The sequence below is a fragment of the Cloeon dipterum genome, chromosome 2 (genome assembly GCF_949628265.1).
Source record: "Cloeon dipterum chromosome 2, ieCloDipt1.1, whole genome shotgun sequence".
NCBI lineage: Eukaryota > Metazoa > Arthropoda > Insecta > Ephemeroptera > Baetidae > Cloeon > Cloeon dipterum.
In genome coordinates this window covers 35,178,593-35,195,977 of record NC_088787.1, presented here as the reverse complement: position 1 = coordinate 35,195,977, position 17,385 = coordinate 35,178,593, and the positions used below count along the sequence as shown (strand labels likewise).

At 38.7% G+C, this 17,385-nt stretch overlaps 1 protein-coding gene across 2 annotated transcripts in view; it reads left to right on the top strand.

The window, feature by feature from the left end:
• Positions 1-17,385, top strand: part of LOC135936617 (major facilitator superfamily domain-containing protein 6-A-like) — a 52,806-nt gene that overhangs the window by 21,902 nt on the left and 13,519 nt on the right. For both annotated transcript variants that reach the window (XM_065479497.1, XM_065479495.1), the window contains exons 4-8: positions 6,546-6,823; positions 7,159-7,529; positions 8,779-9,032; positions 10,201-10,455; positions 16,667-16,811. In XM_065479497.1, the coding sequence (XP_065335569.1) occupies positions 6,546-6,823; positions 7,159-7,529; positions 8,779-9,032; positions 10,201-10,455; positions 16,667-16,811 (1,303 nt within the window). The remainder of the gene's footprint in view (positions 1-6,545; positions 6,824-7,158; positions 7,530-8,778; positions 9,033-10,200; positions 10,456-16,666; positions 16,812-17,385) is intronic.

Genomic DNA, 17,385 nt, shown 5'->3' with positions numbered 1-17,385 from the left:
CTGAACCCAATTCTGGTGTGTTATTTTTTTTGGCAATGTTAAATAATCAATTTAATTAATAATAAATGTAGAGTTGAGTAATTGATTGAGTTCCTTGCGCAGACGCAAACAGGCGCTCATCTGGAAATCGGAAAGAGGAGGGAATATCAGTGTCTTATTCCTCCAGAGCGCAATTTGTTTCGCTCACAAATAGATGTCGCTTCGCATTTTTAACCTCCAAAGTTACAAACTAAACGAAATTATTGTAAAAAGGACAGTTTAGGCTGAAATTCAGTTTGAAATTTACATATTCAATATTTTTGCAGCTAAATTTGGTGATTTTTAAAATTATGTAGGGAAGTTTAATTTAAAAGCCGGACTTTTGGGTGGACATCTGCGACATACATTGCTGCCAGCTCTTTTCCTTGGGTCTGTTGTTGCGCAATAAAGTTTACTTTTAAATACGGTTCTTGTCTGAGAGTGTAAAATAATAGCAATATCGACAATTTTTGGAACATGAGGGCGAGTGATGGTGAAACCGAGCTCTGCCCTCCGCACATCATTAATATAAACATAGCCCTCTTCCCCTGAATCCAAATATCATGAGTAATTTCTCGCAGTTATTTACTAATTTCTTTGTTAGAAATAATGCTTCAACATGGACAAAAGTAATGACAATAATTTTACTATTTTATTAATGTTTTTGCGAGATAATAATCCGAAACCGAGCAAAGAGAAGAGGGATTCAAATTTGAATTTGAGGCAAAAATAACACTTTCGTTCAAAAATTAATTTCAAAATCAAACTCTGATGATGAAACCCATTTTATTTATGCTAATATTTTTGATATTTTTGCAACTCAGGTGGCCTAATCCCAATTTCAGACACGAGATATTTTTAAAATTTCCATTTGAACGAGACGGTTTCACCGGAAATGATTTTGACCTGTGACCTCGAGGATGCCCATCAAAAAAGTACTCAATTGAGACGAGTTGGACGCATTTTGATTGGAGTTTTAGCATTGAATCTGCGGGGCGATGTTTTTCACTGTCAAAAATCGCGACTTTTTTCAAACATTGAGGGGGGGGGAGGTTGAAACCTCTAAGGGCCATTTTGGAGCTTTGGAACATGCGGCTGGTTGTGCGAACAATTTCAGGAGAAAAAATCAGCTACTTTTACAGATTAATCAATCCAGCTTAGTAAAGAAAAAAATAACTAGTTGAACTAAATAAATAATCAAATTAAAAAGATTAAAATTGTTAATATAATTTAAAAGTAAACGAAACTGTTTTGTAAAAGTAGAAAACTGGAAAGGGGAGCGAATACACGGTGAAAATCTTCCTCCTAGAATTCTTCCGCTCACAAATAGATGTCGCTTCTCATTTTTTTACCCTCCAAAGTTACAAACTAAACGAAATTACTATATGGAGGACAGTTTAGGCTTAAATTCGGGTTAAAAGTTGCATATTTAAAGGTTTTGCTGCTAATTTTGGAAATTTTAAAAATTATAGAGTGAAATTTAATTTAAAAGCCGTACTTTTTGGCGAACATCTGCGACACACATCGCTGCATACTCTTTACGCTGGGTCTGTTGCTGCGCACTTGTCGCTTCACAATATTTACACCCTTCCTAATTTCAAAAATTTTTGGAGCGGGGGCGGGTGATGGTTAAACAGAAGGACTAAACTCTGCCCTCCGCACATCATTAATAAAAACATAGCCCTCTTCCCCTGCCTCAAAATCTGTTGCGCATTACCTCGCATTAAAAAACTTTCACCTAGATCAATCGTCCACGTGGCGTTTCCATTAAAAATGTTTGAAATATATTATCAAGCCATTTATCCCTGAAATATGTTACGAAAACGATTACTTTGAGTCTATATTTGAGATAAATTTTTTATTTTCTCAAAAATTGCAGATTTTTTAAAGGGGTGTGTTTTGCCTCATTAAAATTCAGCCGTTCATAGAAGCTTCAAAAACCGGCTAAATTGAAAAAGCTGAATAAATTTCCAGTTTTTTCCGTTGTGCAAATTTTTCTCAAATTTACTATTTTTGCACAAAATTTGTCTGAATATTTCAATCTGCCGTTAGAGAATCTTAAAAAATGTTTGGAAAAAACCACAATTAAGTTAATTTATTCAAGAATCATCTCATTTTAACAATATTTGATGATTTACAGAGGTATACTCGGCCCCTTATCGCTATCGCCGAGACTATCCGCATAACACAAATAAATTTTTTATTTATTTACAACGACAGATTCACTGTCTAGCATTTGCGAAAATTTCAAACTTTTCCGCTTATGAAATCGTAATTAAAATGATAATTAAGTGAAAGTAGCAACGCGAGAGCGGAAAGAGTGCGTGCCACGCCCCCTTCTTTTGCCCAATCAGATGGTTTTTGCCAGTTTTCTCCGAAATTTCCAGCGCTAGACCATGTTTTCTCACTTGATTTGGAATCCTCTGATCGAGATCTATCTGACAGTGCAAGTCTTTCTTTGGGAAAATACGGAATTTTAATGAAAATCGCGAGTGCAAAATTCCTTTAAGAATTCTCCGTTTAAAACAATGCTAACTTTGAGGCAGATTTTCTCCAAAATTTACAGCGCTGCCTATTGATTTTTTTACCTGTACATGATCCTTAGCACCTAATCTGGATGTGTGTTTTAAACGATTTTGCCATCGTTTATCTTAAATAATTAAATTTAACCGTCTAAAACATGGTTTCTGTGTGCCGGTGCGCTTCCGTGGCAGATCGATGGTGAGCTCGCAGCAAGAAAGTTAACGAGCCGATCGTGAATGATGATGTTTGCCCGTCCGTCTGTTTCGCCTTTGCTGCTTCCGCGCCGCGAGTGACGCGCGCCCCCAACCCCGAATATAGAGGCGCGCGGCCGGTCAGCCCCGGATAACCCGCTCTCGATCGCTGCCGACGGCGCCTATCTAACTCACTGACTGACGCTTTTTATCACGTTGCTTTTCCTGTGCGAAAAGACCGTCTTTGTTAGGGCTTGCTCCCACCTTTTTTAACATTCTCATTTTTTGGATAAAATAAATTTAATATGTAAAACGATTGGGTGAATTTTTAACTGTTAAAAATTCCCAAATTCGATAAATATAGAAATTTTAATGGAGTGTGCGCGTTACATTTTAAATAAAATACTTGAAATCAACTAATTTATTACAAAAATTAATCACCAAAAATTATAACCTTAGATTTTTGCCTACATTTCCATCACCAAATCTCTGGTTTGAGCGAGCAGAATTCCGAAAATTACCCACCGTTCGACTCATCTCAACCATCCCTAGATAGCTGATGGGTTTTGGGGGTGGTCGCGTACCCCAAAAACCCCAATCGTTGGCCTTTATTTTCCTTAAAAAAATTCAATGTAAATTCTGGAGCGTTTTTAATCGTGAATACAGTGCATGGGGTGGAAAGGGATGAGGGTTAATCACCCTCAAAACAATTTGGCTGTCTAGGGGAGGTTAAGATAAGTCAAATGGTGATCAGATTTTACAATTCTAAAAGTAAGAACTCGAGATTTGGCGTTGACAATATAGGCAAAAAACACAATTTCCGATTTTTGCCACAATCGTCATCGCCAAATCTCGAGTTTGAACAGTCAGAATTGTAGAAACTGCACCCCATTCGACTCGTCTTAAACCTCTCCTAGACGGCCAATGGAATTTGGGGTGGTTTTTATTTATTTGATCAGTTAATAAATTTCTGAAAATGCACGACGACGCGATTTTTCTCATTACTTCAACACATAAGGTGGAAGGGGGATGAGGGTTGATCACCCTCAAAACCCTTTTGCTATCTAGGGGAGGTCGAGACGAGTCGAATGGTGTGCAGTTTTTGCAATTGTGACAGTTAAAATCCAATATTAGGCCTTGGCAAAATTGTCAAAAAATTAAAATTTTCGATTTAAGCCAAAATTTTTGGCGCCAAATCTCGGGTTTTGAGTAACGATAATTGCAAAAACTGCAGACTGTTCGACTCGTCTGAACCTCCCCTAGATAGCCGATGGAATTAGGGGTTGATTGTTTTCATTTTAAAAGGTTTTTATCAGTGAATAAATTTGCTGAAAGTGCATTGCGACGTGATTTTTCTCGATACTTCACTGCACGGGGTGGAAGGGAGATGAGGGTTGATCACCCTCAACATCCTTTGGCTGTCTAGGGGAGGTTGAGAAGAGTTGAACGATGTTCAGTTTTTACATTTCTGACAATTAGAACCTGAGATATAGTGGATAAAAATTTAAAAAAAAATCACTTATCACATTAATAAATTTGGAAAAAGCTAAAAAATTGTCTAAACTCCTTGTTACAAGAAAGAGCTTGTTTATCCTCGAAAATATGAGTTAAACAATATATCGAAAAAAGCAAATAATATGAAAATTTGATCCTAGTGGAATCATCTAAAATTAATAATTATGGCGATATTTAATTATGCAAATTAAATTAATGTTTTGTTTTCATTATTTTTGAAGTACCTTGTAGAGATGAAAGCAGTCTCTTCTGGATATTCGAAAGAGGAGGGAATATGTAAGTGTGCCAGCAGTTTTGCTCCAGAGCGGAATTAGTTTCGCTCACAAAGAGATGTCGCTTCTCATTTTTGTGACTCGCCAAAGCTACAAACTAAACGAAATTAATGAAAAGATGACTGTTTAGGCTGAAATTCGGTTTGTAAATTTCAAATCCAATATTTTAACTGGTAAATTTGGTGATTTTCATATTATTCGAGGAAAGCTAAATTAAAAAGCCATAACTTTGGGTGAACATCTGTGACACACATCGCTGCAAGCTCTTTTCATTGGGTCTGTTGTTGCGCATTGAATTGTTTGAAGAATGAAGCTTCCAGAATAAGTCTATACTAAATTGCATTTTCAATAATTTTTGGAGCGGGAAGGCGAGTGATGGTGAAAACCGAACTTTGCCTCTCGCTAATCACTAATACAAACATAGTCCTTTTCCCCTCTAAGATCTCTTGCGTATTTCCTCGCAGTAAATAGTATTTATTAATTGATAAAAGCTGCTTCAACACGAATAAAAAGATATTTGAAAATGGTTTGAATTTGATGAATATTTACGTGAACAAAACCGAGCAAAAAGAAGGGTTTTGAAATTTGAAACGTTCCAACTTTCATAAAAAAGCGGGAACGCAATTTTTTTTACTTTAAAAATTATTTTGTAAAGAAACAAGTTGACGAAACCCATTCTAAACTTTTTGTATAGAATTTTCAGATATGATACATTTTTAAAATTTCAATTTGAATGTGTCAGTATCACTGGAAATAATTTTTGTTCCATAAAATCATTCTTAATATTTTTCGGCAAATATACGAGTCGTATTTTCCGGAAAATAAATTTTAATACTTTTAATAAATTTTCGTTAGCCGACCACAGTGTTTAAATTTCTTCGACTGTTGGTATGCAACCGGCACGTCTGTTGTGAGGAGCCGGCTGCGGAAAAACCGGCCGTCGACCCCGTCCCTGGCGGAAAAGGGAGGGAGAAGCGAAAATACAGCGGCTGCGGCTCGTCGTTTAATTAGAATTTAATAAAGAGAGCGCTGCGGAATCTCATTAAGACTTCTTTTGACATGCAAATGATCAAAACGCGCGGCGCAGGGCCAATCTAACCTCCGGAAATCGGCAATAATCGGATGAGCAGAGATGGCGGAACGGCGGAAACTCGCTCGCTGCTCTGCTCTGCGTGTTGCGGCGGATTTGGGATTTGGCGCGCAGGTGACAATCATCATCAAGGGCCCTTTCCGAAAGTCGCGAGCACTTATTGTTCCACGTCAGTCCGCCTCTCTTAATTCTCGGCGAAAGCATTCAGGTGCGCGCCAACCCGCGTGGATGACAAGTGCGGAAAAGAACCGATTTGACACGCGGCTCGAAAGGAAATCGATTCGACGCATACACGCCCAACTGGGCTTCAAAACAGGAGAGAAAAATTGGGTGTTATAGTCGTAATTAAAAGATGGCGGATGACGATGAGGGTTTTTAAAAACAAATCCGCCATTTTGGTTGACGAAGAAGACATTCTTTTAACGATAAACATAAAGTCGGAATTTTGATCAATATTTTCGATATTTACCGGACTTTTAGAGGCGGAATCTCGATATACTGCGTCAGGTTAGCTCCAGATAATTATGTATTCTTAAAATGGATCAGTTTTCTCAAATCTCGGCATAAAACGCTGCGAATTTCTTCTTTTCAAATTTCCCGCCATTTTTATTTTTGATATTCTACGCATGAAAACTGAAATCAACGTGAAATGGATGTAATCTATTAAAAATTAATGCAATCATCTGTCGTCTTGCCGTGTTACGGCCTCAAAGGACAAAGGAAAATATTTAAATTGATCAAAGAATTTTTACAAAAACCGTTAAAAATTATAACCAAGGGGCTATACTCTACAATGGAGGATTCACATACTGATTCATTTGACAAATAAGCTGCATAAAATCAGCCATAAAAGCTACGATGAATTTCAAGAATTATCACTCAAAATAACCGGTTTTCCAAGAAAATTAACGTTTTTTTCTACTTTTATGATTTAAGGCTTTCTGGTGGACAAATTCGGACAGTACAAGCCGGTGGTGGTGCTGGCATTCATCCTCAACGCTGCCTTCCACCACTCGCTGCTGCTGATCCCGCCAACAGAGACCCCTGGCGAGGTGCCGCCCGCGTACATCGCCCGCCATCCGGCCACCGGCATCATGGAGGTCTGGTGGAGTCCCTGTCCAAGCAGGGAGTGTCCCGACGAGGAGGAGCTCGAGGTCGTGCTCGAACGCTGCTTCAGCCACTGCGAGCTGCTCATGTCTGCCTCACACCACTCCGTAAGCCGCCATGTTGGATGTAGTATTCTTAAAGGAGTCATGAACATCCGCCATTTTATTACTTATTTTTTTGGGAGTTTTAATTAATTTTAACTTGAAACTATCCTAAATTTTGTAATTGTTGCTTAAAAAGATCCAAATAACTGACAAAAATCCAAAAATCAAGGCTTGCGCTAAAAGCCGCCATTTTTTATTTTTTTCCTTGAGCTGTTTAATTGGAAAAAGGCATTGCAAATCTACCGTTTAACATTTTCACTTGTCAAACTCGCGTTTTTTTGCTGTAAATCCTTCTCAAATGTATAGTGCGCTAAAGGACGCCATTTTTCTTTCCTCAGCAACCATTCAACGACAGTTCCGAGTGGACGAACGCGACGGAGGACCCTCTGCTGATGATGCTGGCCATCAACGACACGATCAACAGCGGCGAGGTGAACAACGACGACTTCCACTTCCTGCTCGACATGCACCCTGACCTGGCCGACCCTACCGAGAACATGGGCATCGAGGTGGAGGCGCAGAGCAACCGTACCCTTGAGATGTTCCGCGCGCGCTTCAGCGACCGCGTCCTCTGGTCGGCCGGCGTCAACGTCACAGCGCTAGAGGAGGAGGACCTGCGCTGTGGCGGTGTTGCCCTCGCCTCCAACCTGAGCGGACCTGCCATCAGGCGCATGGCCACCGTCTGCCCCCTACAGCGATGCTCCTTCAGGTTTGTTATTCAGTTTGCGCAGTTTGAATGCGTGTCAAGAGCCTTAAAGATCTGAATTTATTCTGCGCATGTGCATTAATCGTTAATATTGCAGTGCGCATGATCATTGCGCATTTGCAGTGCTTCAAATAATGATCAATGTGATCCACTTAACAATACAGACTCTACTGCGCATGTGTGCGAACTATTGCAATTCATTGCGCATGCATTTTATATTGACATTTTTATTTACTTATGTGCTGCGCAGTAGATTTTGATGACAATTGCGCATGCGCAGTTGATCTAATACGATCCCGGCTGTCTTCAAGCATATATTTGCTATATTTTACACCCTTCTGCATGTGGGATTGCTTATGCGCCTGATTTATGTCAAGTAATAGCTGCGCAGTAGCAATCATGCCTTTCTACGCATGCGCAGTGGTTAAAATTTCTATTTTCGATACAAATAATGATTATTTTACCATTATAGAATTCATTAGTCACGTATTTTAATTTGAAAAATCTTCATATGCATGTAAATATGCGAAGAGATGAGTTTTTTATGCCTCTTGCGCATGCGCAGTAGACTTATCCGCTTTTAACGCATGCGCATTTGGTGTCCACTTATCAAATTAGTTTTTTTATAACCAAACAACATCTGAAAAAACCTCTCTGTAAACGTTTATTCAATTTAAATCGTATTTCCGATTTCCCCCTCTTCAAATTTCCCGCGCTTTTGCTGGAAATTCCGGCCGTAAGAATTGCAAATTTGCATGGTGTGTCTATATTGTTCTGGTGGGTGCTGTGAATATTTGAACAAAGCAGGCGAAATCAATATGTAACCCCACCCCTGCTGATGAATATTTAAGGCCGGCCGACGCCCGAAGAAAACTCAAAGCTGCTCCAGCTCTGGCTTTTTCCGGCCGCACATTTGGACCTCAGGGGACCCAGCCTAGCTGCTGCTAAATTTTTAACTAGGGTCCACCCCGGCTTAATCTTGGAGCACTCACCCGTCCAATTTTATCCGCCGCAAATCGGTTTTATTCAAAAGGAATCGATCTTGCCCTCTTCCACTGGAAAAATGTTTACTAAAAATATAGTTAAAAATAAAGCTGAAACTATAAGGAATAAAAATATGACCTGAGAAAAATAAATTTGTAAATGGGTGGAAATAATAAAAATCATTGCACATTTTTTCTCCAGAAAAATGAAATACATATTTTTAAAATTCTTGATTTAATTTTAAAAAAATATGCATTTTCTCTCTCAGGGCTGGGGGACCTGAAAAGTGTCCATCGCAGTACAAGGAAAGCGACGACAGCACCTTTTACCTGTACTTCGTGCTGCGCTTCCTGGGCAACGCGTGCATGAACGCCGGCGTGACCATGATCGACCCGATCGCCCTGACCATGATCAAGAAGTACGGCGGCGAGTTCGGCCGCGAACGCATCTTCTCCACCATCGGCATGGCCATCTTCTCGCCCATCACCGGCTTCCTCATCGACTACAACAGCCGACAAGTCGGTCAGTAATTTAATTAGAATAAAATGATTTCATTTAATTTAAAATTTTCCTCTATTCCATTTTTTAAAAATCAATCTATCATCTCCCGGTGGTCGAAATTTAAAAATTTTATGTGCGTTGGATACTTCTCGTCAAGCCCAATCGAATTATTACCTGATTTGAGGTTGTTGATTAAGGTCAAAGGTCAAACCAGGTCATTTAATAGTAATTTTAGGTGTTTTTCGTATTTTTGAAAATTGAATAACCCCTCAAAAGCAGTCTCGAGGCACTTTTAAACGTGTCTGAAAATTTCACGGCTCCTGTGTTCGAGAAATTCCACTTTGAAATTTGAAAATTCCGAATTTTTCAATTTTTTTTTTAAATTATTCACCACTAAAATTCAGCTTTTAACTGTCAGTATTGCTAATATTGCAAACCGTTAGACTCATATGGTCCTCTTTTAATGAACTTATAGCCTAAACAACATAAAAAAATTTAAAAACAAAAACTAAAAAAAATATTAAGAGTAAATTAATATTTGAACAAAAAATTATGATTTTTTTACTTTAACACCATCTTTGACGAAGTTTCCGAGCACACCAATCGATTCTTCAGGGTCCAATTAGGTAAACTGAATATTTTTTCTGACCAAAAAGTCCAGCGTGACGTTTGAACTTTTTTCCCGCCAAAACAATATGAACCAATATACGAGAACTGCGCATGCGTCAAAGCTGGTTTGAGCATTTGCTGAGAGACCACCTGTACGAATGACTTCTTTGTCAGATCCAGCCAGCTCCCACGCATGCGCACTTTCTCGCAAATACGTTCATATTGTTTTGGCGGGAAAAAAGTTCGCACGTCGCACTGGACTTTTTGCTCGGAAAAAATATCTACTTTACCTAATTCGACCCTCAGGAATCGATTGGTGTGCCCAGAAACTTCGTCAAAGACGGTCTTTTATATTAAAAATCCTGATATTTGGTTAATTTCTTGATCAAATACATTTTTATGAAAATCATGTACTTCTTATTATTTAAAAAAGCACAGCAGAACAATGATTTTAAAAAATAATACCGTTTTCACAATCATATATTTACATTTAAATTAAATCCATTTTGATAAAAAGTATTTACAGTGTAATTTCACGCCAAAGAATAACCAGAAAATAATATCACATTTGCTTTCACAGGCTACACGGACTACTCAGCGGCGTTCTACGCGCACGACATCCTGCTGATGACTGCGGCGGTGTCCATCATGGCGATGCCGATCGGCGTCAAGGTGCCGAACGACGACCTGCTGCGCGACGTGTGGCGCATCCTCAAGATGCCGCACGTCACCATCTTCATCTTCTTCCTGTTCCTGCTCGGCAACTACTGGGGCTACATCGAGTCCTTCCTCTTCCTCTACTTGAAGGAGCTCGGCGCGCCAAACTACCTCCTCGGTGAGTCCAATTTGCATTATTCGATTGAAATTGAAAGTGAACGAAACCCCCCGTTGTGTGTGTGTGTCGGACCCTAATCCAACGGGAAGATGCTTATTACATACATTCGAAAGCTTTCACAACGCGGAAGCGGGATCTCGACCCTTATTAAGTGGAACAAAAGCACGGAGAAAAGCCCCAGTGCTGATGATATTAAACTTAATTAGAGGCACAATAGGGGTTAATAAACTTTGGTTTCCTAAGAACGGTCCCTTTTGTTTCGATTGAAAGGCGATATAATTAACATACTGATTACAATTTTTAAAAATAGTAAGAATGTTTCAAAAATTAAAAAATGAAGTGTTCATTATTTTTTTAATTTTAAAACAATGATCGCTGTTGTTTTTAACAAATTACGCTAAAAAATTTAAAGAAAATGAATTTAACAATTTTTCTCTGCAAATTTGGACTTTGAAGCATCAGAATTACAAAAATTGCAGGCCTTTATTTTATACTCGTCTTAACCTCTCCAAATGGTCTGAATGCCCTTAAAGACGTCTTTGGTGAAGATTCTGAGCACATCAATCGATTCCTGAGGGTCGAATTAGGTAATATGGATGTTTTTCCCGGCCAAAAAGTGCAGCGTTACGTGCGAACTTTTTTCCCGCCAAAACAGTATGAACGTTTATGCAAGAGCTGCGAATGCGTGAGAGCTGGCTGAATCTGACAAAGAAGTCATTCGTACACGCGGAATCTCTGCAAGTGCTCAAACCAGCTCTGACGCATGCGCAGTTCTCACATAAACGTTCATATTGTTTTGGCGGGAAAAAAGTTCGCAAGTCGCGCTGCACTTTTTGGTAGGAAAAAATATCAATTTTACCTAATTCGACCCTCAGGAATCGATTGGTGGGCTCAAAAACTTCGTAAAACACGGTCTTTAAATAAAAAAATTGGTTCCGGCCCGTGTAGTTTAAGATGGCCGCGTTCGTGACACCCGTTTTGTTATTTTCGCTGCATGGCGGACGCGGCAGATGAGCGTCAGTTGATCCGGCGGAAGAGAATACGTTTGTTTCGGTGGCGGCCGGTGAAATGCTAATGCTAAATGGCACGCGATTTCCCGGGTTGCAGCGCGGCGGTGGCGGCGGCGAATAATTAACGAGCGCTGAGGATTAGCTGCTGACCATCATGTTAATTATTTGTAAAACGTCGCAACAGAACGTGTATTCAACACCGGAAACTTGCAAATTTCGTCGGATTTTCATGTCACAGCAGCTCTGAACTTTTAACCTATATTTATTTGGATGGGTTTTCTATTCTTATTTAAAAAAAGGATAGTACATTTTTTAATTTAGAAATAATGTTTTTTTCATCTAACAAGTCAAAACGAATGGTAAATAAATATTAAAAAATTTAATATTTAAAAAAATCTGAACATTTTTTTAAATAATTCCGCTGGCAATGAGAATCGATTGATTTTGGTCATTCGTTAAAACCTGTAGATGTGTGTCCGTCTTAATTTACAGCGATTGGGAAAATATTTCGACAAATCCCACGGTAAATGGACGCAAAATCTATCTGGGATCATTTTGAGACCAAATACGAGCCGATCCGATCAAAATCCTAGGACTAGATAGATTTTTAAGTTAGAAAAACGTGAATTTTGCACATTCTCCATAAGGACAACATAGAAAATTGATTTTTTTCCGAACGGGGCCCATATAATGGATTTTATACGACTTTATCGCATGCGCAGGCTAAATGCCGGTCTGGAAACCGATTTTCAGATTTTTTGCGCCCATAGAAAAATTAAAATGAATTTATTTCGATTTTTTTCTCTTCGCCCAACGAGTAAGGTGAAAATGCGAAAATGGTTATATTTTTATTTAAATTCGACCGCTCGTCCGATCGAAGACCACGACCCCTCAATGCCTCAATAGACAGGTCTCAGGAAAGGCTTTGACGTGCGGTGCTCAAACAACCTATTTCAGGGTACCTCGACCTGAGATCCGCCCCGATGTCAGTTTTTAATGCTTTTTCAGTAATTTCGAGCACATTACAACACTCGGCAACGATTTTTTTATCCTGGCCTATCACCAACCTTCCTCAGGTCGTGCAACCTGAGATCGTTCTTTGTGGTTTTACACATATTTTTTGGTCAATTTCGGCCTCGACGGACAATTTACCGATGGGCCCAAGGGGCGCAAGCCTCTTGATTATGTTTAAATATTTTAAATAGATACATTTTTAAAACCTGTATCAGTCTTAAAATGCCATATTTAATTAATTCATAGTTTTTAAACACGATTTTCGTATTAATTCCTCCGAACCAAACACGGATTAAATATTCTGGCGCAGGTGCCTCAAGCTTGCGAGCTTCAAAGAGAATTAATCGGGGCCAAATGTATGCACGTGTGTGTGCGCGACTCGGCCGCATTGCAAATGTACATGTAAATTCGCGCGGCCGACAAGTAGTGCCGAACGCAAGACCAAAGAGCCGGGCGGAGAGAGAGAGAGCGAGCGAGAGGACCGAGGCCAGCAGGCAATTGACTCGCTTTCGTATATATATTAAAGGCCAAACTTTGCGTCCGTGCCGGCCGACCGGCCGACACCCTCTCAAACTACTGCGTTTAAAACTCGATTTTCGCTCCATTTGCACTACTTGGGCTTCTGAATTTCTCATGAAGGAAGGTGAAATATACAGGATGGGAAGAATAGAGATGTAATAACTGAATGGGAAATATAAAATATATTTAAATTTTTGTTAAAAGACGATGAATATATTTTTTGTGGAATTGTGAGTTGAATTTTTGTAGAAATTCTGAATTTTTTATTTTATTTTTAAACTCCAGATAAAATTATGCTCAGTTTATTCAAAGAAAATAAAGAAAAACACTAACGAAGGTATTCAATTTTACAACCCCTGTTATTTAAATAAATGTTCACACTTTGCACTTTACTTTCTGAATTTTCTCAAGAACAAATCAAGTGCCTCTTCTATTTTGAATTTAATTTTTTCGAACTTTGAACGTACATTTGAGTGTAAGAATTAACCAAAAAAAAGGTTACATTTCAAAACCTTTAACTCAGGAACTTATTAAAAAAATCAATAATTTTAAGCTTTTTCTGTTTTGATTTTCAGGGGAAATCTCGGATTTTGGCTCTTGCCACGCCCCTTTTTCAAGTCATTATGAAGAATTTCTAATTTAAACGGCCACCAGGTTCCGGGTGTCGATCTTTTGTTGGTTCTTAGCCGGTCAGAAGTCAAAATGGCGTCGAAATAATATGGAGGTCAATCCATCGGCCAATCAGGATCGTTAAAAAAGAGGCGTGCTGAGCAAATAATTTCATTCCCGCGAATATTGTTACATTTCCATGGGCCTGAGATGTGCCATCTAACGGTCGATTCGCCAATTACCGGGATAATCAGCTGTTCGTAAAGGAATAACAACAAAAACATTCAAATCTCCCGCCGTACTCTACCAGACGCGTCGCGTGAATCCGGCTCCCGGTGATTTTTTATTATTTTAAGCATTTTTTTGTTCCGATAGTTCCGAAATTTAGGGAAAATCTAAGTAAAGAGGATTGGTTTTCCCATTTCCCGCGGATTTTGGCACCTGCCACGCCCCTTTTTCAATCTTTTAGAGATAATTTCCCATTAACAAGCCCGCTCCTTTTGGAATAAGGGCGAGTTACGCCCCTCTAAAGATCACATTTAAGAGGGAATCCAGCGTAGACGTGTTTTTCCGTTTGTTAAAATGAGTTTAAATATAATTTAAAAAATTCCCAAATTTTTTCAACGACCTAACGATGTTAATTGTGACTATACATACCTGCTGCAATCAAACCAAAGAGGAGAATTTGTATTTTAATTAAAGAAAATTACATTTTTTAATTAGGGAAACCAATTGTCCATTAAAATAATTAAAATTATAACAAAATTCACGTATTTCAGCTCTAAATTTAAAAACAAATTAATTCTTATAAGATTAAAAACCACTTAGAGCATCACTAAAGACTAAAGCCGCGAATTATGGTCTCGACAGAATGTTTAATTAAATGCGAGAGCGAGTGGAGTGTCGCGGCGGCGGCGGGCGCCGAGAACGAGAAGCAATAATAATTATGTAGCGCGCGGGACGGATGATAAATAAAGCGGGGGCGGCCGGAGGAGCCAGCAGCCAGCCAGCCAGCGCTGCAGCAGCTGCAATTTACGGCCGGCAATGTGTTTCGTAATTACACTCGCGCACAATACACGCGAATTACGCGTTGTGTTCCGCCGTCGCCGCCGCCGCCGGCGGCGGCTCGAATTTCTCTCCCTCCCCCATCCACCCCCTCGCGCCGTTTGACTCGCGGAAATGTGACAAATTGGCCTAATTTGCAGCACATTTTATTGTCGTGCGAACACGCATCAACCCTTTTCCGCCCTCGAGCCAGCACTTGTAATTATTACAACCGTGGACACGACACAACCGCCAAATTTATGAATTATTCACACCTAAGGCTTGCGTTGGCTTACAATTCACCACCAGTCAGAAAAATTCGGTCCTAGGAAACCGAAATTTTCGGTGTCGTTTTTAAAGACCGACTTTAACGAAGTTTCTGAGCACACCAATCGATTCCTGAGGGTCGAATTAGTTAAAGTGGATGTTTTTCCAACTAAAAAGTCCAGCGCGAAGTGCGGATTTTTTTTTCGCCAAAACAATATAAAAGTATTTGCGAGAAGTGTGCGCATGTGCATGCATGAGAGCTGGCTGGAACTGCCAAAGAAGTCATACGTACAGGCGGTGTCTCTATAAGTGCTCAAACCAGCTCTAACGCATGCGCAGTTCTCACATAAACGTTCATATTGTTTTGGCGGGAAAAAAAAGTTCGCAAGTCGCGCTGCACTTTTTGATCGGAAAAAATCCATTTAACCTAATTTGACCCTAAATAATTGATTGGTGTGCTAAAAACACGGTCTTTTAAAGAAGTAAAAAAGTTGTTAGTACATTGTGAACTCTAATACGTGAGCTAAAGAGTCCTTTTGCTGTTGGTATGTGCAAGGACTACTTATTTTGTCACGTTAGAAATTCCAGACCAACAACTCTGAGATGCCTCTTAGCTGTGAAGGAATAATATTAAACATTTTACTCTCTTTGGCCGTTCGTGAACCGGCCTCATGTGAAGTAAAATCGCTTCTCGTAAAATGTTTATTCCACAGCAAGAAAATTATTTTAAAACTAGCTATTTTTGGGTTTGCTATAATTTTTGTCAAAAAACAAAATTAAAATTTAGGAAATAAAATAAAAAATTGTAATTTTTACGCATGATTTTCACCAGCGCCTTTTTAAAAAAGGAATCGTGTGGTACTTTGGGTGGGGGTTACCGCCTCTCCCACCTTCCAGTTCGTTAGGGGAAGCCTGATTCAATTTCTCTCGGACAGTTTTCACTTCGAGTTCAAGAGCAATAATAATCAGAAAATTAATTGAAACCTGAGTTGCAAACCTTACCCACAAAAAACGGGAAGAAATTAAAAAAAACTCATTTTTTAGAGTGCGCTTTTAAAAATCCGAAAAAATTAATCTTTAAATGTTCTAAATTAATTTTAAATCTTTATATAGATTTGAACAATATTCAGTTATTTAAAAAATATCAAACTACAGAAGAGGCGCGAGTTTTTCTTTATTATTCGTCGTCTAAGCGGGTCAAACGAAGTGCACTTTTTGCAATACTGAAAGTTTTTAAAGCCGATCGAGATTAAGGGTAGTAAAATTATTAAAAATTTAATTCAAGAGAATGGTCAATTTTTTCAAGAATGCATGAAATAATATTCACAAAATAGTCCCTCAAGAACTTGCTGGATTAAATACAATCCGGAAGGCAAAATATTTTCAAAAACATGGCCAAAAATGACTTCAAAATTTAAAATATTAAAAAGTTGTTGGTCTAATCGAACACTGAGCGTGATTGATTCGCCCCTTGTGCGCCAGAGGTTTTTGACACGCCAGAAATTCCAGACCAAGCAACAGCAGATTTTGCGCATATGCAAAAAATATTTTAGCCGTGTATTCTCTTTAGCCGGTCGCGTGATCCACATTTAAAGCAAAATCGCCTCAACAAATGTTTATTTCCCAGCAGCAAAATTAATTAAAAAATAACATTTTCCTGGCTCTGCTTAATTTTGTCAAAAAAAAAAAAAAAAAATGAAAATCTTGAAAAAAAATGCTAAAAATTGAATTTATATTTTCCTCATCAGGTCTGACGTTGACGGTGGGCACCTTGAGCAGCATGCCGTTCCTGTTCGGCGCCGAGCGGATCACGAAGAAGGTGGGCCACGTCAACATCATCGTGATCGCCTTCTTCTCGCACTCCCTCAGACTCATCGGCTACTCCCTGATCGAGTGAGTTTGTTTAACCCCCAACACGATAAATAAATAAAAACACTCGCTGTCAATCGTTTCAACCAAAAATTTAAAGTTTAAAAATGAAATAAAAAAAAACTAACAGGGGCTTTAAGTTTCTGGTTTTTGAGGAATCAAAGGAAGTGCAAAAAAAAAACTCAGCGCCATTAAAGAGGAAATAAACTGGCAAATTTAAAAAAATATGTTTAAACGAACTTTTTGGTGATACTTTTTGAACATTTACCAATTGTAAATAATTATGATTGACTATTTTGGGGGTTGGAATTGATTTTCCACCCCTCACTGGCGTGTCTCTGCTAGTGGTTTTTTGGCCTTTAGTAAACTTTAATATTTCTTGGTGTCCTTTTCCTGTTTCCTTTCATCAGAACATTTAGAACGTTGAGGCTATTTTTATTTCATTTAATTTTAATAATTATTAATGTTCTAAAAGTTATTTCATTTGCTAATTAAATTTTAATTTTAAAAACTTAAAATTAAATTTTCCGTAAATTATTTATAACTATCGCATAGATAATTACTAAATGATTTGGTCTATGACACCTTTATTATTTGG